The sequence below is a fragment of the Vicugna pacos genome, chromosome 15 (genome assembly GCF_048564905.1).
Source record: "Vicugna pacos chromosome 15, VicPac4, whole genome shotgun sequence".
Classification (NCBI taxonomy): Eukaryota; Metazoa; Chordata; class Mammalia; order Artiodactyla; family Camelidae; genus Vicugna; species Vicugna pacos.
In genome coordinates this window covers 25657932-25676661 of record NC_133001.1, presented here as the reverse complement: position 1 = coordinate 25676661, position 18730 = coordinate 25657932, and the positions used below count along the sequence as shown (strand labels likewise).

At 42.2% G+C, this 18730-nt stretch overlaps 1 protein-coding gene across 3 annotated transcripts in view; it reads right to left on the bottom strand.

The window, feature by feature from the left end:
* FSHR (follicle stimulating hormone receptor) overlaps positions 1-18730 on the bottom strand; it is a 151394-nt gene that overhangs the window by 38765 nt on the left and 93899 nt on the right. For 2 of the 3 annotated variants that reach the window (XM_006211260.3, XM_031675663.2), the window contains exons 3-4: positions 9879-9953; positions 7301-7375 (exon numbers count right to left, since the gene is read on the bottom strand). In XM_006211260.3, the coding sequence (XP_006211322.1) occupies positions 7301-7375; positions 9879-9953 (150 nt within the window). The remainder of the gene's footprint in view (positions 1-7300; positions 7376-9878; positions 9954-18730) is intronic. The other variant, XM_072937759.1, reaches the window with a different exon arrangement.

Here is an 18730-nt window from a genome sequence, read left to right as displayed (position 1 = left end):
TCTCTAGACTTGTCTTCGCATCTGATTTCTGGTGGTGACAGACAAGTCTTATTTCACCATTAATGAGCTTAGGATGCACCTACCTCATCAGAAGATATAGTCTGTGAAAATAGAATTCCGAGACTCTGCAAGTGGGAGGAGTAGCTGGCTACCTATTTGCTATAGGAGCAGATCCTGTAGGACTTTCCTTCCCTCTCAGAGGCCCGCATTCCTGAGAGTCTCTCAGTATCAGTTCTTGGGTTTCTCATTGCCTTTTCCAGGCCCCTTTTAAATATGTCACTTTGCCTGGAAAGAGGAATGTCAGACCTGAACATACTAATGTGCATCGATGGATTCAATAATTGTCTTGCTGATGGAGAAGACATGGACTTCTTGCAGGAGAAAGCATACTGAGCAGATCAGAGGAATGAGGAGAGGTTAGCTGCATGAAAACGTCACCATCGTTACAACCAGGCCCCAAGACAAGAGGAGCTTCCTGTTCTCCTAGAGCTGGCCTGCTCAGGCTGAAATCTCATCTCGAACTTCAGTGTTCCACAAAGAAAACCTGACTGTCTTTTCCTGGAATCAGCAAAGGCCAGCAAAGTTGGCTCTGCTAGACGGATGACCAATAAAAGAAGCAATTGTATAATTTCCATTGTGCCCAAACATCCAGACTTACAACACTGACAGCCAGGGAGATGCCTAATAATTTCTTCCCAGTAATCACAGCCCCCGTGTAAGATGACTTCTTGCCCAGACTGCATTCCTGATGGGTGCTGTCTGCAGGATGATTTTGTGTTGGGGGGCACTAAGGAGGAAGGGAGGCTTTGGGGACTATAGGTTAAGTGGGCAAAAATCACTGCAGTCACTTGTGTCCCTGTCTGACTTGGAGGTAAATCATATACCAGTGATTCTTTTTGGAAATGTGCCCCCCATTGAACTATGACTTTCTGTTCCTCCAGATGCCACCATTACTGTATCCCCAGTGTATGGCAACTGGTCCTTAACCAGTCTCCCTTGAATATAGTCTATGCCCTGCTACCTGTCAATCTGTAGTCCAAATCATTGTCATCCTGTCACTCTGCTGTTCAAGAATCTCTTATAGCTTATTCTTTACTGCTGTGTTAGGCCTAAACTCTCTTGCCTTAGTTTATTTTTCTAATCTCATCAAATGCAATTCATCCTAATATAGTCGTACTCCTTCGGGTACACCTTCTTTTTAGTAGAGACTCAGTCTCCCTATCCTCTGCCTACTCCATGGTCCTTTTATGTTCTATGCAGTTACTCACCTCTTTCTTTCACAGAAAATTCCTTCTTTTCTGTCTTTCCAAGTTTTACTCATCCCTGAAGTTGTAGCTAACTTCTCCCTTCACTGCCAAGAAGCTTTTCCTGACTACTCCAGCCCAAGGCATTGGGACAGTCTTCCTGCCCTCGCCCAGTGCCACACAGCTTGACAGACATGTTATTTTAGTGTTTCATGGATGATAGCCTTTTCTTCCCAAAGACTGATCTGGTGTTGAGAGCTATTCACAGATGTCTCCAGTGTCTCTCACCAGGCCCCTCTGTCCTTTCTCAACCACCTTTTCTAAATCATTACTTTCCCTGCTTTACTTTTCTTCATATTGCTGTCACCACCTGACAGCATTACACCACCAACATTGTTTGTCTCTTCAATTAGAATGTAAGTTCCATAAGGGCAGAGGCTTCATCTGTCTTACGATCTTTAGTGCACCCAAGAAACAGCCACCACACAGCCTGAGATATGGCATGACCTCAACAAATGATTGTTGAATGGCTGACTGAAAGAATGTGTTCCTACTGACTGGCTAATTCATAATCAAAACGATGGAGGAGAAATGGGAGGGCACCAATCCTTTCCCTGTGCACATGGCTGCCGTAAATTCCAGACAAGAACCCTAATTTGGCTCCTTTCCCACCACTCTAGAGAGTGAAATGTTGCTGAACATCAAAAGTATCGGAATAATTCAATGCACAGGGACACTGCATGTTCTTGTCAGAAGAGCACTGTAAGCAGGACTCCAGGCAAAACCAGCTTGCTTCTAGAAAATGCTCAGACTTGTACTGCCCTGCTTACTCCTGGGGTTGCTATGAGTTCAAATGCAGTGACGTATGATAAAGAGTTCAATTGTAGATCACCGTAGAAGTAGGAAAAATTATCCGACCAGTTGGCAGTGTGAAGAACTGGAATTAATTTTGATGGGGATGGCATGGGGTGTTGGGGATCACTAGCGTTGAAAATGAGCAAAAGGAGAGGGGTTCAGAGCCCTCCATTAGAACTCTGCTGGATAGTATCATTATGCTTGTTTGGAGGGACCTTTCTGGGTATGTCAGGAGTCTGCTTTGGAGAGAACCAAGGTACAAAGAAACGAAGTCCCTTCCACAGGCTCTCTTAGCTGGTAAATGACAGGGTCAGGATTTAATAAGAATTGCTAACATTTATTGAGAACTTTCTGAATGTCAGTCATTATTCTTAGTATTGCATTTCATACAATGCAAGGATACAGGCACTGTTATCCTTAGTTTACAGAAAAGAAAACAGAAAGTTAAGCCAGTTACCCAAGGTCACACAAGGGCAGGAGCCAAGTCCAAGTAGGTGGCCCTGGAGTCTCTGTGCTGCTTTTTGAATCCCTGCCCTCTGTCCCTTTGGCCCTGCAATGTCCAATATGGTTTAGCTTTTACAATCAGAGAAGCTAGTTTCATCACTCCTATTAACCCAAGTGAAAGAGAAGAATGCAGAAAAGAGGGAGAGGAATTTGGAGGGAGGAGCGGGGAAGAAATAGCCGGAATTGTAGAGGTGAGTCCCAGTGAAGACGCCCCCAGAATTGTCACTGGCTGGAGAAAGCAGATGATGCAGCTACCATTAACAGCATCCTAAGAAGCTAGAACAGGCCCACATGTGAGTGGAAGATGGTTGTCAGTTGGGGGTGGGGGCCTGCCCAGCTGTGTGAAGGGTTTGCGAAGATGAAATTATGGTTTATTGAGTAGCAAAGGGCAGCATCCAGCTGCCTGAGAATTATGCTGACAGGATGCAAAGGCAAGAGAATATTGTGTAAACCTGATTTACAGATCAATAGATAATCTTTCATACATAACAGGTCAGCTCCAAGTAGGCAGAGTGGTAAAGAAAGAAATATTGCCTGCAAATACAATACTGACTTAAAAAAAAAAAAGTCCACCCAGATGAATCCTTTGATGTACAGTCTTCTAGTCAAAGTACATTTCTTTATTCATGAGGATTTTTTTTCCTAACCATTTCAGGTTCCTCAGTGCAGTATAAAGGGGTGATGAAGAACGCTGATTTCTAGTTGTCTTGAATTCTGTGCCGTCAGTGATCAGCATGAAATGGAATCAATGCTGTGAATTGCAGAACAATATCTCTAAGTGTGTGTGCATGCAGGAATGAGGGTTCTCAAGTCAAATGGCAGCTCACCCCTACCGTTGGTAATTTCCTACTTTGCTGGCGCTGATGATAAACATTTATCTTGGCTTAAGGAAATAAACAACTACTCAGTCCTGCTGGTCCCTTCCAAATTTCTCCATCCATTTTGTGTGTCTTCTTTGCCTTGAAGCAAGTAGTTCATCATCCTGGAATATCTGAAATCGTTCCCATCCACCTCCACCTGGCTGCTGGATCTCGAAGCTGTTTATGACTGCTGCTCAGACACAAATAAGTGTGGAAGAAGAAGGAAGCTTGATTGGGCTTTGTTTCCATGATATAATCTTTTAGAATAGAGGACCAACTCTGAATTTAGGTGATCCCTCTTAACAGTTTGGAAAATATTTCAAAGGACCATAGTCTGGGAGCCCTGAATGGATGTCTCACTGGTAGTGTTTTTGGAGTGCAGAGTTGCTTCAGATCCCAGGGTCACCATGTGCCACATCCATGGGTGTGCAGCTGGGAGAGGTCCACCCTGGGCAACAGGTCAAAAGGTTTAAGATGGACAACTCTTTGTCTCAACTTCCTGATGGGGATCAGCATGGCGGAGGATGTGAAAGGATTCTATACACTGTAGAATTACGGTAAGTATTTTTTTCCCCAGAGCCATCAAGGAAGATCATTTGACAGTGACACAATTCCTCTAACTGCTTATATGTTCTTTTCTTTCACCAGTTAGAAAGTATGTTTCAAATGCTCTGAGAATGATAACCTCCTCTTAGGAAAGAAAGTAGCTAGAATTAGTCACTTTCAGCTTTGTCTGGACTTGACCGGGGAGCCATGTGGGACTGGAGATTACTCAACACCTCAAAGTGAGAAAAGGACACAAAGGGGAAGCTGGAGTTGATGACAGATGACACAGATTTCAGCCTCTTCCAGAGTCGAAGTCAGAGTTTTGTCCCATCTGTTCTGTCAGAGTTCCCTCTCCCTCCAATCTAGGGCTGTGCCTTCCACGCCCACATCCTCCCAAGTTCCTCTCCAGCCCTCACCCCCAGAGGGAGGCCTGAGGGTCCTTATTAATAAGAATGAATGGTGCTGGCCTTAAGATGAGGGGCTATTAGGGTCAAACTTTGGATCTCTTGATTTCAAACTTTGCAGTGATTCCCCATCACCTGCTCCCTGTCCACCATTCTTGGATGTGTTATTATTATCATGGGCTCTGGGGTGTGTATGTGAGGGGGGTCGCTTTCTTCTTGGATCTCTCCTTTGCAGGAGTGCTTTTCATGAGCCACATGTGATTGTTTGTGAATGGGGTGTCCCTTTGCAAATCTTAAAATGGTGCTGTTCTATTATCAAAGGCTTTGTGCTCCTTTCACCCCAGTTCCACTCAAACTTTTTCTAAGAGGAAGGAAAGAGGAGGAGGGAAGAGAGGGGTGGCAATCGGGAGGGAAAGAAGGAAAGGAGGACTGAAGGAAACCAACTGGGTAACAGGCACGAATAATTTCATATTCATTTATATAGTTCTTTGTATGCTGAAAACAATTTGTAAAATTTTTTTACAGGTAAAATCTTATTTGCTTTCTATAATGACTCAGTTTACAGATAAGGAAACTGAGGCTTAAAGAAGATGATGAGCTAATAAATTGAGCTAATAAATAACATCATCCCATCTGGAATCCAGTCCCTCTGACATCATATATAGTTTTTTTTCTTTTTCTTTCCTCTACTGCTCCATTAAATGTAAAGGCATATCCTTTTTTTCTTTTCTTTTTTTGTTTTAATTCATGCCACACACTCTGGATAGAAGCTGAAGGTTTTACTGGCCACCATAATTCTCTGTTCAACCCTGACTGGACTTTTTCTGAGGGTGGACTGGTAAACTTTGATTGGTTGTCCAGAAATAATCATCCTACAAATACTTAGTACATTTATTAATGTTTTTGACCCATTTGTAGTTTATAATGTATTTTCATATATAAATCTCCCTTGAGGGTCTTAGAAGCTATGTGCATCTCAGAAGTCCAGTGATAGGCCCAAGGGTAAAGTGGAGTGGTGGAGTTGGGATGAGGTCCTAGATTTTTTAATTCTAAGACCCATGCCTTTTCTGTTGCCTCCTATTTCCTTCACTGTTAATGTGCCTAACCCAGGCTATCTTCTGCAGAGGGCACAGCAAAGTCCATTTGGGAGCCAAGACTCCTAAGTTGATCATAACCCTGATCTCTGAGCATGACTGGCTATATAATTTATGGGGTGCAGTGCGAAATGAAACCATAGGATCCTTTGTTCAAAAATGTTTAAGCATTTCAAGGTGGCGAAAGCAGAGTGTTGAACATAGTGTGAGGCTCTCTGAGTGTGGGGCCCTTTTGAGCATGGAGCCCTGTGAGGCTGCACGGGCTGCATGCCCGTGAAGGGTCTTGCCTCTGACATTAACTCAGGAGTGGAAGACCTTTTTTCTCAGATCCTTTCTGAGGCTCCTATCAGAAAGCAAAAGTTCCAGGTCATATGGATTCTTCTTCTTTTAAATCTTTTATTCCCTCAGTCAGTCTCCATTCAGAAAGCCAAGCCACAGTGTTCCTTATTGTACCTAACTACAGCTCTCATAGCTCAAACTTCAGAGACAGTCGTAGTATCACTAGTAGCTAATGTTTATTGAGCATTTACTGTATCACAGGCACCATGCAAAACCTTTTACAAGTTTTAAATAGGTTGCAAAGATGACCTCAATTCTCTATCCTTTCTGATATCTGTACACCTTGTCTTGTGACTTTACAGCTTTCCCCATCAAGTAGTGGAGTCTGTTTCTCCACTTCTTGAATCTAGGCTGGCCCCATGAATTGCTTTGGCTAATAAAATACAATTGAAGAAATGGTGTGTTAGTTCAGGGTTTCGGTCTCAAAAGGTTTGCAAGCTTATCCTCTCTCTTGGAATCCCAGGACCGCTAGGAGAACAAGCTTGTGTTAGTCGGCTGGGAGGAAAGCTGTCATCCCAACCCAGACCATCAAGAGCAGCCAGTACCCGCTTAAGCTGCCAACTAATCGCTGATGCATGAGTGAGCTTAGCTGAGGTCAGGCACATAGAGTCCAGCTCGACAGAACCATTCTGCTGATCAGCTCACAGACAGGTGAGAAATGGTAAGTTGTTGTTGGTTTAAAACTGTCTTTTTTGGGGAGGGTATGTGTTATTATTATGTTAATAGATAACAGATACATATTCGCCATTATTATTATTCCTATTCTCTATTCCTATTCTCTTGATGAGGAAAAAACTTTCTTGCCTGTGATCAGCAGCTAATACGTAGGTCCAGAGGTTTTGACTCCATAGGTCAAATTCTTATCTGTTATTTTCTGGGGCCCCATTGTAGCACTCAGGGTCTAAGGAAGTCCTCAGCTAATTTGAAAGCCATCTGAATGGAAGGAGCAGTGCTTTTGCTGTTGGGGGGAGGCCCAAGGGATGGAGCACCCACACCAGGAATCTCTCTGCTTATAAAATACTGTGTCTATTATTAACCAAGACTTTTAATATAAAATGCTGTGATCTATCAAAAAAAAAAGATACATGTATGTAGAACAAGATAGACAGTATCTATGAGTTCAAGGTCACAAGCTAATTGCTAGCAGAAATTTTGGCTGTATCTCATTAACACTAAATTATGACCGAGTTCTGCAAAAGGTCTGTGTGACAATCCCATTAGTGCAAATGGTATTCTTTATGATGTCTGTTTTTGCAAATGAAAACAAAATGCAATTATGTTAGTGGAATTCACTCATTAAACTGAATTAAAGTCTGCTAGCAAGTGTCTTCCCACTTCCGTCCCACATCTTTGGTAAAAAGCTATTGCTCCCCAGAGTAGTAAGTGGATATTTTGCCAAAATAGGAATGCACAATTTAATCATAAAGAGGGTACCAGAATACAGGAGTTCTTACAGATATCGGAGGTTGGGAAGGTTCTGGAAGGCATCAGGGTCGATGTATAGCAGGTTGTTGGCCTTTTCAATTCTACTGTAAAAGAGGAAAGAACATGCACGTGGTGACCTCAACAATAAGGAATACTGTGGTATTTTTCACATTTTGCAAAGAGTATGTCAGTAAATCATCTATCCATCCATCCATTCATCCATCCATCTATCCATTGTTCAACAAAAATTGAGCATGCATATAGTGTCTCTTACTGTACTAAACTGTGCAAATGAAATATTAACCCTGTCCCGTTTAACTCTCATCAAGAAATCCTCCTGGAACCTGTCCATCAGAGGCAGACAAAGCACTGGCTGGGTGAGTCATTTTCACCCTGAGCACAGCTGAGTCTTTCACCACTAAGGGTCTCCCAGGGTCTGAGGAGGCTAAGAGGGTAGGGATGAGACTCACACGGGTCTGATTTGTCTGATTGGGAGATGAGGGAACGGAATGAAAAACAACAAAAGAGGGTAAAAAGATGGGAGGGAAGGAAAAAGGCTAAAGAGCCAGAGGAGATTGGAGAAAAGGAGGGAACGGGGAGGGGCAAAGGAAAACAAAGATTAGGGGAAGACAGCGGATGTCTTTGTTTTAACTGTGCCATCCCAGTGGACGGTAGCTGGGGATGTGCCAGTGATTCCGCTCATGCTGCAGACTGAGGCTGCTCTCTCTCAGCTCATGGGAAGTGATGGCTTTTGCCCTGTGTTGACCTGTGCTGTGTCCTGATCAATAGTCTGGAGGTGGGCATGTTCACATTTGGATTCCGGCAGAGAGAGGCTGCCCTTTCCTCATCTTGCTGGATCAATGTATATTTGCAGAGATGCTGTGTGTTAATTACTTCCTCCCTGTTTCATTAGCTTTAATGTTGCAGTAACCTGTAGCTACCCAGATCCAAGTACCAGGTAATTAATCATTTTAAGTTCAGGCAGTGCTACATGGGGGTGAGCACCTCTCCATGCAGGGAAGAGATGAAAGTGCCATCCCATTAACTCCACTGCCCATCACATTAGAGGGAGGCCTGCTTGACCTTGCCCAGAGGGCTGGGTGCCCTTTGATTCATTTCTCTGCTATATCCCCAGTGGGTTTTGAGACCCTGGGCAGATCTCTTTTCCTAACTACGGTAAGGAGAGGCCACGCGGAGAGAGAAGGAAGGAAGGAGCAGGAGCGCTATGGGGAGAGGGAGGGAAGGCATCAACTGCAGAAGCTTAATGACAACGAGGAAGAATGAGAGTGAGAGGCAGAGTGCAGGAGAGGGAGAGGGCAGTCTGCTGAAATGGACGGGCTCTAATTCCTGAACAAACTCATATATATGTATATATGCATATATGAATTATGCATGTACGTGTGTACGGATATATGCTTGGCAAATGCTAAAAACTTTTTAAAAGATGCAAAAGAGTCAGGAGATTTATGTTCAAGTCCTCATCCTGCTGTGGATTTGGCTGGGTAACTAGACAAGCCTCACAACTTCTCTCTGTCTTTCATTCCTCATCTGTAAAATTAGGAAAGTGGTTCATTGGCTTTCCTAACTGTGTTCCGTGAGAATTTTGTGAGATATTAATAAATGCTTCACAGAGAAACCTTTCCAGTGACATCAGTTGAGAAACTGTTAATACAATGTCTTTCTTGGAGATTCCAAGTGTATATTCACATGTTACAGGCTCTGAGTTTTCCTATAATAAGTGAATCTGTCTAACTTTATTTGCCCAGTATTTCTTAATCTTATTTGACCATAAAATCTTTTTCCTTTTTTGAAACACTTAATAATTTTCTGAGTGTTTAATGATACACAGAATGTACTTTGGAAAATTTTGGACCAGTCTCCAAAGTCTCTTCTGGCTTTGATATTCTGTGGTTCTGTGAATTAATCTCTGGAAACTATAGACCCATATGAAACAGAGGTGGATCTGTGTGAGTGTTGATTGACCTGTATGTAAAACTAGAATGTCAACAAGAGAGAGTAACCTTGGTTGGAGTTATAAAGGAACCAAGGATCATTATGATAACTGACTCTATGCCAGTTGATGTGTTAGGTCTGATTAATGTGTATCATCTCACTTATTCATCACAGTGGTCCTATGAGGCCTTCAGTTATATTGTCCCCATTTTACATATAAGAAAACTAAGTCTTAGAATGATTTTGTAACTTGGCCAAGGTTTCAAGGTGAGTATGTGATGTGACAGAAGTATCCAAGCTAAGACTGCCCTTCCTCAGCAGCATCATGTGGGATTTATTTTGGGCCTTGGCTATGGAGTAACTTTGAGTGAGAGGATGAAGGGGAGGTCCTTGCAGTCACAGAGTAAGGTTCTGGGGTCTGCTATGCTGAAAACGACTCTAGGAGGGAAGGAGCTGGATAAGACCAGGCTCTGGGCTGGTGCCTGGATCACCAGGCAGAGACAGTGACAGTACCTTTTGGGCTGACTTTGACACCTTACAATGAAATTCTAGGGGCCTGAGAACAGGACAGAGCCAGGGCCTCCCAGAAATATCAATGAACTTAAGGCTGTCGCCAAGAACAGCCATGAGCGAACCCCATAGATTCTTCCTTACATCTCATGTAGCTTAGGCAGGTTGGAGAAGACATTCGCCTCTATCACTTCCAAGACATCGTTCTGCGAGATCTCTCTGCAAAGAAAGAAATATAATTCCACTCAGTTTTGTTACACTTCACAAATGGATTTAGGGCTCAACATAGAGCCTTGTGGCTACAGTGATCATGAGACACACAAAACTGTTTCTGCTTGCAAAGAAGTCAGCTGTAATAAGGAGACAAAGCTAGCATGCTGGATGCTGACCCTTAACAGAACAATGAGAGGAATCAGCCCAAGGCAACGGCTCAGTTTAGAGGATATTCAGTCCACAGATGTTGCAGCTGAGGCCTAGGGAGGAAAAGAGATTGGCTTAAAGACGTTTAGAGAATATACAGGATGAGAACAAACTTTAAATTCCCTAGACCAGGGGTCAACAAACTTTTTCTATAGGTGGTAAATATTTTTTTTGACCTTGTGGGTTTTTTGGTCACTGTCGCAACTACTCAGTTGTTATTGTAATGTCAAAGTAGCCATAAATAACATGGAAATGAATGAGCACGACTGTGTTCCAGTAAAACTTTATTCATAAAAGCAGGTGGCAGTCTGGATTTGGTGTCATGGGCTATAGTTCAATGACTCTGCTCTAGACCATGAAGGCTAGTTCTCTCTGCTGACCTGGCTTTGGGAGATGAGAATCTTAATTCAGTCTCTTTTAAATAATTGTGGATTTCTATTCCTTACCCTTCCAGGCCATTACCCAAATGTAGGCTGTTATTGGAAGGCCTTTGGCATTAATGTTGTCTTGGCGTAAGATATCTGGAAAAGATCCTTCAGGTCCCAGCTTTTTTCCTCCTGCAGTAATTTGAGGGAGGTGGAGGATGTAGTCCACTATGCAGAAGCCCAGAGTTTAGAAGGAGAGAAGGGTGGCTTAATCAGTTAATGTTTATAAAGTGGCTCAAAGATGAAACATGCTATTATTAGGCCTCCTGAGGAAGACGCTCATGCAGTTTTAATGCAGCAGCTGAGAGTGTCTCAAAATCTTGCAGGTAGCCCGCATTCAAATTGGCTGAGGCAGAAGCACTGTCTGCTGGCCTAGGGTTTAGCTGAGTTGCTCTAGGAAGGCTCTGGATGAAGGGAAAGGCCTGGAGGGCAGGGCAGGGAGAAGGCCTGATGGGAGAGGGGACGTATGACTGTGAGCAGCACTGTCTCAGGGAGGAGGGCTGATGACACCGGGGGCTTGTCAGCTCACTGGTGGCAGAGTTGTTTCCCACCCCTCCACCCGCCGTGAGTGAGGAGACATTTTGCCAGAGAAAAGCCTCTTACTCTGTGGTAGCTTCCTTCACGATTTATTTGGTGAATTGAGTTGGTTTACACGGTTGAACGTGGACAAGGGTGATGTGGATGTGCGCGTGTGTATGTGTGTGTTTAAGAGAGCGTGCTGGCCCTTGGCCCCTTGTTTCGCTCCTCTGTCCTGTGAGTGGGAAGAGTGCTAGGAGGCAGGAATGAGGAGTGGGAAAGGGGTGGGAAACCTAGAAAAAGGAGACATTTGAGCACTTAACGGAGTCAAGTGAAGGGGCTGCACGGGTAGAAAACCAGGCATGGAGGAAAGCACTAGATGGCAGAGAGGGTGCAAATGCAAATGAGCCTACATCCTTCAAAAGTGGCTTCGGTTTCGCTTCCGGGTCCCAGGAGGTTTGGCCGCCAGCTGCGGTCATGGCTCAGCCTAATATTGCCTAAAAGGCAGCCATTTCTCCTTACCTGAATTCATGTACTGAGAGTTCCCTTACCTGGAAGGTTTTTGGTTTTTTTTTTTTGGTCAAAGAGAACTAAACATGACTAAAACAAACAAGCCAAGAAACACTTCTAAATCAATTATTTCAGAAGGTAGTTCACATTTTATGGCCTCAACTTCAAAGACAGGAGAGAGTGTGTTGGGGTTGGGTGGGGGTTGAGGGAGCCTTGGTCTGGATGAGGGTTGGGTGAACAGTGTGCAGCAGGGGAAAATTCCCTCACTGGGAAATTCAGGGATCTTGCTGCAGTTCAACCCAGTTCGGCAACTAGTTATTTCGACTATCGTTTATTACTGTTGACCAGCCACTCTACATACATGCTCTCCAGTCTCTTTGACGTGCCTATGAAGTTGGGATTTAAATCTCCATGTCAGTAACCAGCCCCACCTGTACGCAGAACCAGCTCTGGTTGATTGCAGGGCTGGAACTCCTTCCTCTCTATGCCCTGCCCCGCAGACCATGCTGGGCCTAGAGTTCCCATTTCTGTATATTTGCTCAAGAGAAATAAAAATGTATGCCCTCCCAAAGACTTGGACATGGATGTTTATAGCAGCTTTGTTTTTAATAGCCCCCAAACAGGGAACTACCTGCTGGATAGACTAGAATATCCCCACAATGGTTTATTACTTATCAGTAAAGTAAAACACTGCTGGTACAACACAGTTGAATCTTTTTTTAAATTGAAGTGACTTTATTTACAATATTGTATTAATTTCAGGTGTACAAGACAGTCATTCAGTAATTTTGCAGATTATATTCCATCATAGGTTATTAAAAAATAATAACTATAATTATGAGTATAATTTCCTGTGCTTATAGTAAATCCTTGTTGCTTATCTATTTTATATACAGTGGTTTGTATCTGTTAATTCCCTACCCCTAACTTGTTCCTTCCCTCTTCCTTTTCAATTTTTGATAACCTCAAGTTTCTTTTCTATGTCTGTGAGTCTGTTTCCTATACACATTCATTTGTATTTTTTTTTTAGGTTTCATATATTTGTCTTTCTCTGATTTATTTCACTCAGAATAATGTTCTCTAGGTCCATCCACATTGCAGAAAATGGCAGTGTTTCATTTGTTTAATGACTAATATTCCATTGTGTGTGTGTGTGTGTGAGTCTCTCACACATGAATCCAGTTGTCTGTTGATGGGCACTTGGGTTGTTTCTCTCTTTTGGCTATTGTAAATATTGGGGCTATGAGCATTGAGGTACATGTATCTTTTAGATTTAATGTTTTTGTTTTTTCTAGATATACCCAGGATTGGAATTGCTGGATCATATGGTAGTTTCATTTTTAGTTTTTTAAGGAACCTCCATATTGTTTTCTATAATGGCTGCACCACATAGTTGAATCTTTAAAAAATTATGCTGAGTGAAAGAATGCAGACATGAAAGAATGCATACTATATGATTCCATTTACAGTAACAGAAATCAGAGTAATTGTCACCTGGGGCCTGGGATAGAGGGAAAGAGGCAGGGGGAAACTTGCTGGGGTGATGGAAATGTCCTACTTGAAGACTGGGGAAGTAGTAAAATGAGTTTGTCTAACTTTAATTTTTAAACAAGTGCATATATTTTGTTGTATATAAAACATACCTTAATAAAATTTCATTCAAAGGAAGGAGACAAAATTCCATTTTGTTTGTATTTTGAGAACTCTGAATTAAGAGAAATAATGGAGGCCTGTTGGTTATACTGTCTGGCTAGAAGGTGGTGTTCAAATCTTGGTTCTATCCTGGTGATTCTAGATAAGGTTCCTCACCTCCTGACTGCCCCCCCCACCTATAAATCTTTAAATCCTCCCTCAATCTATAAAGTGAATAATTGGACTCGATCAGAGTTTCTAATCTCTGGCTACACATTAGAAACTCCTGGTGGACTGCAAAAAAAAAATATTCCAAATCCTGGTTTACATTGGAGAGTTGGATTTATCTAGCCCAGGATGAAGTTTGACATTAAGTCTTTAACCCTTTAATTCTCCAAGCAATGGTGATTCTAATGTACATGAAAGATTGAGAACTGCTGGCCTAGATGATATTAAGATCCCTTTTAGATCTGTGATTTCTGTCTTAAAGTTTGCTTCAGGAGCAAGGGCCAGTTTTCCCTGGGCTGCTAGAGAAATAAGGTTCTTGGAGTACAGGAAAAAGAGACAAAATTGTAGCCAAGGAAACCTGGAGATAGAACCTGGAGGCAGGAGAGTGAAACAGAGAAGGTACTAGTTGGGTATGGTTTTTCATAAGTGGGAAAATTGAATCAAAAAGTCACATTTCAAATGCTGACTGTGTAGCAAGAGATATGGTAGAAAATATATAATAACATCTTACATTTGGTAAGTATTGATAATTGACAGAGTATTTTTTTAATATGCATAGCTTGTCTTCATTTTCAGTGTACCTATGTAAATTAGTTCGTGCAGCCACTGCTGTCTCCGTTGGGGTTAACGGAGCTGACCTGGCTTGGCTAAAATAACACACAGTCGTGAGGATCTCTCAGCTGGTCTTCGAAGGGAGGATGTGGAATCTTTACATCCAAAGAACTCACATCATTAAGAAACCATTCTTTGTCTCAAAAGATTTAGTTAAGAATTTTCTTTGCAATTGTGACAAATCATTGCAATTGGCATTATTTGGGGCATGGTGATGTTTCCTTAGCATCAACAAGTAAAGGGTTTATGAGAGAGGAGATCTCTAGGGATATGGTAGACCAGTGGTTCTCAAGAGTGGTCCAGTGGTCTATGTGGTCAAAACTCTTTTCATAATAATGCTAAAATGTAATTTTTTCACTTATTCTGTGAGCCTCCAGTAGAGTCCAGGGGCTACTTGATGTGTAGATACAGAAGCATATAGGAGAACCTATCTGTTGTCTATTAAGCAAAGGGTTAAATTTTCTTGCAAATACATAAAACTAGGGTACTCTTCTCACTAGTATTTTTTTTGAACATGGCTATTTTGCATCACAACCGTTACTTATGTTAATATGTGGAAATTTATTATTGTTTTAAAATTGACTGACAAAATGTTTCCCAGTTTTAATTTCTAGAATCATAAATGTCAGTAGCTATAAGCCACATAGGCAAAATCTCTTTGGTGTCTTTGATTACTTTTAAGGGTGTAAACAGATCCCAAGACCAGAAAGTTTGAAACTGTGCCATGTAGACATTGAATGCTGCTCTTCTTAGATGAGGGATCCTGATTCTGTGGGAAGCTTATTTCCAGAGATGAGGCTCTTCTTATCTTCTGAGAAAAAGTTGCTCAATTGTTCATGCACAGACAAATCACCTGGGGGTCTTGTTAAAATATAGATTCTCAGCAGGAAGATCTTGAGTGGGGCCTGAGGTTTGGCCTCTCCAGTACCTCAGGTGATGGGGACGGAGCTGGTCTTGAGACCACACTTTGGAGTTCAGAGTTCTTTAGAAGAATGATAATAACACCCCAGCAGGCCTTTCCCACAGTACACACACCAAGGTGGGTGTGAAAAGCATGAGAGAGAAGGAGTGAGTACTTGATTCTCAAAAACCTGTATCTTGTCTCGAAAGTCTTCCCTTACTTTCTCATCATTGACATTTTGTTGTCCTCTGGATTCTCACAAGCCTTCTTTCCTTTTTCAGTTAAAGCAATTAGCACACTGTTCTGTCACTCCTATTTTGGGGGGATGGTGGTGGTGGTCATTGTCTAATTCCCCGACCTGACTTTGACTTCCTGGGTGGTTATCTTATCCTTCTATCTTTGTATCTCCAGCATCTCAGTCATAAGTTGGCATGTGATTTGTACTCAGTAAATATTTAGTGGATGGATAAGTGGATGAAGGAAACATCATCTTTAGGTCCAGAAACAGCATTTGCAGAACTGCAAAGGGGATGAAGTTTGTATTCTGTATTCTTTCAACCACCTTTCTATAGCCACTATGCCCAAGTCTGGTAGGTGATGGCCAAGCCTAGCTTGTCAGTCAGTTAGGTTTTTGTCCCAGGGATGTTTTACATTTAATTCACAGCATGCATGGGACACATACATGTGCTTGGTCTGCTGTACTAATAGCGTCTGGATGCCTTTAGCTCTACTCCTATGGATCACAGCATCTCCCAGCCCCTCTCTGGCTCATGGATGAGGTCCTTGAACTGAAAAAACACCCATAGAGGAGAAAATAGGAGAGATGACCGCTGTGACCGCAGGAATTCTTAAAACATTTGACTGGGTATAAGATCACATCTGTGCGTAGAATTCCACTTTCCTTTGAAGGAAGGGGAGATGTGTTCGCATGAGGTTCTGAGGGTATTAGGACATTCTCTCTGGAGTGAGTTTCAGAGCCACAGTCAAGTTCTCCAGATTTCCATTCTTCTGGCCAACAGAGTGCTATTCATATAGAAGTACACTTGATAGAAGCATGGTGGGGGTTGTGGGGGAGAGTGTTCAGTAGAGCAGACTTTAGGGAGTGAATGAGCATGTAGCATTCAGCCAGGTTCAGCATAAAATTGCAACCTATCCTAGAGTGATATTCATTTGTCTGCCATTTCCCCTGACACTCATTTGCCAAATGCTGGGACTGTTTCATTCAGAGAAGTGTTGCTACAGCTTTATAGAAGAAGGAGAAACTGATGAACTATTACCGGCAATTAAAGGCCTCACTAGAGATTCAACGACTTCGATGAATTGGAGAACAGGATGTAATAAGAAATCACTCACAGAAACATCTTTGCTTTTTTCCTGATGTAAGAGATATTCTCCAACCGGGTTTTCCCATCTTTTCCATCTTCTCCTGACTCTCCGCAGAGCATTTTCCTTCAATAAATCCAACATACCCCTCCCTAATTGGGCACATTACGGGATTCAGTTACATTGAAATATTTTTAATACTCATCGAATCAGCTTTCTTTTGTTTTGAATAACCTCAGACTAAATTTAATTGACCATTTCCCTTCCCTGAGGCCCCTGTGGGACCCCCTCACACACTGCCATAGCCTCATGGACTACACTGGGTTTGCATTCCAGTCTGTCTCCTCCAGGCAAAGAACCCCTGGAGGACAGCGATGTTGCCTTTCATCTTAGTATTCCTGCTCCCAGCCAAGTGTTTGCTGAATGAATGAGTGATCTCTGAAAGATTAGAAAAGATTTTCTGCCTTTGCTCCTGCATGATAAAGCTGTGTTCTTGAGAACTTGCAGTAAACAGAGTATTTGCAAATCAAAATGTGTATTAGCCCAGGCTGGAAGCTTCTGTGTAGCAGAACCTAGGAGTGAATCTTGAAAAGAGCGAAGGGTTCAACAAATTTTGATGAGGCAACTTTTGTATTCCAGGCCCTAGGCTCTGTGTTGGGGCTCCGATGCTGAGTAAAATGAGTCCTGGGTTTTATCAGTGATCTTTAACTCAGTGAGTCTGGTATTCTAGGCTTCCCTTCACTGGGTGCTATCCTTTTTTGATGGGTTACATCTGAGTTACTAGAAAAAATAAAATGGATTGTTGACACATTATTTTAACATAACTACAGATATATAAATAGTATACTTTCATATGTAGGATATATAATTATTATATATTAAATGTCATATATATGATTATATACTATATACACATATCTATGTATTTCTACCATATGTCTAATCTCTTAATTGTTCTGAAAATGTGCTATATGACTTAAGTAAATACAGAACAAGTCAAGTGAAAATTCCCATGAGAATGCCTTCCAGAAAATTTGATAAAGTTCTCCAAATATATGCCCAACTCTCATTTAGAATTCCCTTAAGATCAGATCCAGAGATTTTACACTAGAGACCTGAGTCTGAATCCTGTTTCAATTTCTTACTAGCTGAATAACTGTGGGCAAGTTACAGAATCTCTGTAAGCTTCGGTTTCCTTGTCTGTAAAATGGGAATAATTGCTATCTCACAGGTATGTCAAAGGGATTAAATGAGATGGTATATATGAAAGCACAATGCTTGTCATGTGGTGAACTCTAATCTCACTGTGCCTGCCACCTCCTCTTTGTGGAGCTGAGGACAGAATTTCTGCAGCTGGGAGAGGCTGCGCTAGCCAACAACCGAGCTGGGGGAAACGGTGCTATCAGATGTCCTAGGAATGCTTCTCCTAACCCCACCTACAGATCATTTAAGTTCTTAAACCAGGCTATGACATTATCCCAAACCCCATTCTGAGTCTTACCCACAGTGAGACCCACCATCTGGTTTGTTGTCCAACAGAGGAGATTAGGCAGAGCACGTGACTGCCCCAAGAAGGATGTCTCCACCACTGAAGTCATAATCTAGATAGCATGCTGGTCCCTTCAGGAGAGGGTCAGTGCAGAGTGGGACATGTTGTCAGGGTAGGGTGAGGACACTGCCAAAGGGCTCCTCTCACCTTCTCAGGTGGCAGCAGGTGGATACCTTCCTTTCCTGACATGTCCCATCTGCTTCCTTGTCCCTGGGTGAAGTGAGTCTTTGCTACAGATTCTCTAAAGATGTCCCCAAAATGAGACAGAAATAAAAGCACCCTCAGTGACTCGATCTCATTCAGATATCTGAATTGAGCTCCCTCACTTTCAAATATATTAACAACAAGCTTTGTCTTAATTTAGTTTTGTCTTAATTTAAAATGTTAAGTAACAATCTATTTTTTTGGAATAATACACTTCCCTTGCTTCCCTCAGCAGATAAGGAAAGGAACTAAAAATCATAGACATAATAGCTAACATTTATTAGCATTTATTATATGCCAAGCAGTTTTTCTGTGCTTTGCATGTATTAAATTGCTTGATTGTCACAATTCTATGAGGTGAGTACCAACCTTAACCCCTTTACAGGAGAGGAAAAAGAAGCATACAGAGGTTAAGTAATTTCCCTGATGCCACAAAGCCAAGTGAGTGAAGTTGACTTGGGATATGAACTCACCATTCATAGGGCCTCAAAAAGATGGCAGAAATCAGACAGGCTGTACTTCCAGTGAATTGGAAAATTATCTCCACCTCAGAAAATCCTGTTGTTGTTATTTTAATTTCCAATAGAGTAGAAATTTTTGGCAGAGCAACATGCCGATAAAACAACTAAATAACCACCCCCTTCCACCATGCTGCGTGGTGCTTGAGTTTTGACAA